This window comes from Elephantulus edwardii, unplaced genomic scaffold (genome assembly GCF_000299155.1).
Source record: "Elephantulus edwardii isolate Elephantulus edwardi_28Jun2011 unplaced genomic scaffold, EleEdw1.0 scaffold00024, whole genome shotgun sequence".
Taxonomy (NCBI): domain Eukaryota; kingdom Metazoa; phylum Chordata; class Mammalia; order Macroscelidea; family Macroscelididae; genus Elephantulus; species Elephantulus edwardii.
Genome location: NW_006399774.1, coordinates 1920925 through 1925709, shown reverse-complemented (window position 1 = coordinate 1925709; position 4785 = coordinate 1920925). Strand labels below are relative to the sequence as shown.

The following is a 4785-nucleotide window of genomic DNA, read 5'->3' as shown; positions in this document are numbered from 1 at the left end:
GTGGCACCATATAGCATTTGTCCCTTTGTGACTGAGATACCTCACTCAGCATAATGTCCTCCAGGTTCACCCATTTTGAATAATATTGCATGAGTTCCTTGTTTTTCAATGCCAGCACAACTCTTAACCCACTGAGTCACCAGGACTGATGCATTTTCTTCAACTCACTGGCTTACTCATTGCCTTGCAGTCCATACCAACCACATGAGAGGCGACTGCCCATCTTTCTCCCAAAGAATTTTGGGTGGATTTGAAGCACTGGAGAGGCGTGACATTGAGGAGTTAGCATCCCAACTCCCTCCTGACTCCAGCAGAGCTCCATGACTCCCTTAGAGCGTCTGGACAGGTCACACTGCACACATAATAATGAGCTCGCCTTACGCTTTAAGGAAGTCCACCTGTATTAGGATACCGAGCTGAGACAGGGCCAAAAGCTGGCCCACCACATTCAGGTTGGTTCAGACTCAGTGGTCCTCCATCAGGTTGGTGAGAACGTAAATCTTTACAGGAGGAGACTGGCCATTTTCCTGTCCGAGCAGCTGGTGACTTAAAACTCCGGATCTTCCCAGTGATGGCCTGATGCCTTACACACTGTGCCACCCGGGCTCCCTCCAGAGATGCGGCAGTCAGAGAAGACTTCAAGTGAAGATACAGTTAAAGAGACACGTCACCCAAGCGCTTCCCTGCCCACTGTCATGAAGATGCTGACTTGTAGGCTCTGACTGCTCCCTCGGTGGTCACATATTGTTCTGATTCACTGCATGGTCGCCTGATAATAGACACACACTGATAGCAAGTCCATGCTCAGTTCTGTCACAAATGATTTCTACCCCATCTATTTTCTTTTTCTCTGATACTAATAAACATTAAATTTGGAATAAAAACTCATTACTATCAAGTTAGGACGCACTCAGAGGTGACCCTCTGCTGGGTTTCCTCGGATGTAAATTCAATGGGAGATTGTGCATCCTTCTCTCATGGAACTGCTGGTGGATCCAGACCCACAGAGGTCTCTGGGTTAGCTGTGCAATTCCCTGTTAGACCACCAGGGTACGTCAGCATATTGAAAACTATTATAGCACACAGAGTGATTGCTGAAAAGAGCCAAGGAACAGGCAAAAGTGATTACAACTTCAGAGTGTTCAAGGGAGCACTGAACTTGGCAATACATCGTCTACAGAATTTTTACTTTGGATGCGAATCTACCTCATGGCAAAGAACAGGAGGATCTTGTTGCTTCCTTATAGCACCATAGACTTTGTCTACAGGAGTTCCTGAGAAGCTGCTCCTATTCTGGCTTCCTCTGGATAAAGGAGCTCTGGTGGTACAGCGAGTTAGGTGTTGGGCTGTGAGCTAAAAGGCCAGCAGTTTGAATCCCCCAGCTGCTCCCATATTTATGGCCATGGAAACCTAAGGAAGGTCGCTGAGTTGGGGTCAACTGGATGGCAGTGGATTTGAGAGTTTTCATTTTGTTTTTAATCTGTGATGTTTGTGGAACGAGGCAAACACTAGAGCCTAGAAGTGGGGAAATTCACAATTCTAACTAGTGAGCTCTGGTGGTCAATGATTAGGAGTGGCACTGCCCTCCCAAAGGCACAAGGTTTGAATCCACCAGCTGCTCATGGGGAGAAAGCTGGCCAGTGTCGTGATTTATTCCCTTAACCCGCTGGCGGGTGAGTTGAGGCCTCAGATGGTGAACCAACCCCTTCACTTTTGGGGACCCCCACCTCCTGCTCTGTGCCTGCCTGCCCTTGTAAGCTCCGGACCTTGTGTCTTTCAGCGAGTGCGTGCGCCTGAAGCCCACCGACATCCAGCCCGACATCTTCAGCTACCTCCTGCACCTCATGTACACGGGCAAGATGGCACCGCAGCTGATCGACCCGGTGCGCCTGGAGCAGGGCATCAAGTTCCTGCACGCCTACCCGCTCATCCAGGAGGCCAGCCTGGCCAGCCAGGGCGCCTTCTCGCACCCCGACCAGGTCTTCCCGCTAGCCTCCTCGCTCTACGGCATCCAGATCGCCGACCACCAGCTACGCCAGCCCCCCAAGATGGCCCCGGGCCCCGAGAAGGCTGGGAGGGAGCCGCGGCCCCCAGCGCCCCGGGCGGGCCAGGAGCCGCCGCCCGAGGCCCCCTCGCTCTCCCAGCTGCCCGCCACCCTGCCGCCCGCGCCCCGCACCACCCTGACGCCCTCCGACCCGCGGCAGGCCTCCTTGTCCCCGGAACTCGTCTCCACCCCGGTCCCGCCCCCGGCGCCAGGGGAGGAGGCCAACCTGGAGGCCTCGTCGTCCGATGAGCAGCCGGCGGCGCTCACCATCGCGCACGTCAAGCCCAGCATCATGAAGCGCAACGGGAGCTTCCCCAAGTACTACGCGTGCCATCTGTGCGGGCGTCGCTTCACCCTGCGCAGCAGCCTCCGGGAGCACCTGCAGATCCACACCGGGGTGCCCTTCCCCGCCAGCCAGCCGGGTGACGGGCGCGCGCCCCTGCCGCTGTGCGCCCCCGAGCTGCCCAAGGACGCCATGGAGGCGCCCGAGGCCGGCCTCATCAGCGACAGCGAGCTGCCGCACATCTCGGACTCGCCGCTCATCGACGGGCAGCAGCAGGCGGAGACGCCGCCGCCCTCGGACATCGCGGACATCGACAACCTGGAGCAGGCCGACCAGGAGCGCGAGGTGAAGCGGCGCAAGTACGAGTGCACCATCTGCGGGCGCAAGTTCATCCAGAAGAGCCACTGGCGGGAGCACATGTACATTCACACGGGCAAGCCCTTCAAGTGCAGCACGTGCGACAAGAGCTTCTGCAGGGCCAACCAGGCTGCGCGCCACGTGTGCCTCAACCAGAGCATCGACACCTACACCATGGTGGACAAGCAGACGCTCGAGCTGTGCACGTTCGAGGAGGGCAGCCAGATGGACAACATGCTGGTGCAGACCAACAAGCCCTACAAGTGCAACCTGTGTGACAAGACCTTCTCCACGCCCAACGAGGTGGTCAAACACTCGTGCCAGAACCAGAACTCGGACGTCTTTGCCCTGGACGAGGGGCGGGCCATCCTCCTGGGCAGCGGGGACTCGGAGGTGACAGAACCTGACCACCCGGTGTTAGCCTCCATCAAAAAGGAACAGGAGACGGTATTACTAGACTGACTGTCACAGGGCGGGGGTGGGAGGGGGGAAGGCTTCTTGTTTGTTTATTTGTTTGTTTTTACAAAGCTGTCATTTTTACAAAGACTCGCCCCCTCTCCTGTCCCCTGTTCCGAACTCTAAAGGCAGTTCTCCACAGGCATGACTCAAAACAGGTCTCTGCCCCCTTTCTCTTTGTCCCCTCTTCCACCCCACCCTACCCTACTCCACCCACAACCAGGTGGGTAAAAAGGTTCTGTGCATTATAGACCTGAAATCTGTTTACCTGACCAGGGGATATGGGAAAGCAATTGAGTCGAGTTCTTTCAAAGCATACTGGGAACGAATTAAGGGTGTGTGTATATATATATTTATATACACCAAACCAGCCAGAGGTACAATTTGGTAAGCTAAAATTATGACTGCCCTAGGCTAGTAAGTCTTCCTTCTCAGAAAAGCAATGTTGGGGAAATACACAGCATGCACTGGGCTCTGTACTATGCAAAATCTACATGGTGTGGGGACATGTGGGATCTAAGCAGAGATTCTTTGCATTGATCCTCCAGGTGTTTTATTTCAGAGTTCATCCTTTGAGATTATGTCCAGTCGGGAGAAATCATTTTACTTGTGAAAATCCACTTTCAAAAACACACACACACACAAAAAAAAAAGGCGAGAAAAAAGTAATAATGTGATGGCAATCTTAATTTTGGGGTAAACCATGACGAGCTGTGGTTTGTGTGTTTGTACGGGAAACTGGGGTGAATTCGTGCTAAACAGGTGAATTGATGCACATGCCTTATCTAGATGCTGGCCTCGTTCAACAGCAAACGACAAAACGCTGGATATTTTTTTCCCATTTCTGACAATATTTTGTCTGATTTGAAAATTCTGTGCTCCAAATTGTCCTTCTGAATGTAACATTGGTATGCCATTCTAACAGTTGCCTTTGGTAAACAGGTTAGCAGCAGCTGAATTCTTTTAGATCCTTTCCTGAAATGCAGGGTAAAGACTACAGGTTAGAGGCTCCTGGGAGCCAGAGACAGTAAGTTTAATGATGGCAACAGTTAGTGCTGATTACTGGCAACAGCTACTGAAGCATCAAACATGACAAAGAGAAATCAGGACCAAAAAAATCTTTTATTGCTGTTTGAGGGTAAAATGTGATTTTTATGTTTTGTTCTCCCCCTTTTTTTATTTTTCGTAAATACTTGAAATTCCCTCCACTGTCCCTAAAGCAGTAAAATTTGCCCATTAATCTTCCCTCAGACCAGTAACACAATTGTCTCTTGGTACAAAATAGGAGCCAGAAATAAGGACCGAGGAGAAGAATCGTTAATAACTGCTCTATGTATATGTTGAAAACCGAGTATTCCACCATCCTATTTCATGTACAGTTCAGTTCTCAGATTTGTAAGTTTTTATACATCCTTTCATTGAATAAACATTTAACTACATGGGTGTGGGATTCGATCTCTGCATTACTTTGTCCAGCAGGATGCTGGGTGGGATGAGGAGAGCACGGCATGAAGAGGTATGGCTCGGAGTGCCCTTCCTGGAGGCAGAGCTTCAGCTGTACCCAAACCCAGTGTCCTTTTCTGTATTTGTGAAATGAAGCCATTGGTAAGTAACCGCATTGTGTCTTGAGGTCATTAGAACCAAA

At 51.5% G+C, this 4785-nt stretch overlaps 1 protein-coding gene across 1 annotated transcript in view; it reads left to right on the top strand.

Moving 5' to 3' along the window:
- The window catches only part of ZBTB2 (zinc finger and BTB domain containing 2), an 8490-nt gene extending 5344 nt beyond the window's left edge, over positions 1–3146 (top strand). Inside the window, exon 2 of the mRNA XM_006882739.1 lies at positions 1781–3146. Within this exon, the coding sequence (XP_006882801.1) occupies positions 1781–3146 (1366 nt within the window). The remainder of the gene's footprint in view (positions 1–1780) is intronic.
- Positions 3147–4785: the final 1639 nt, after the last annotated feature.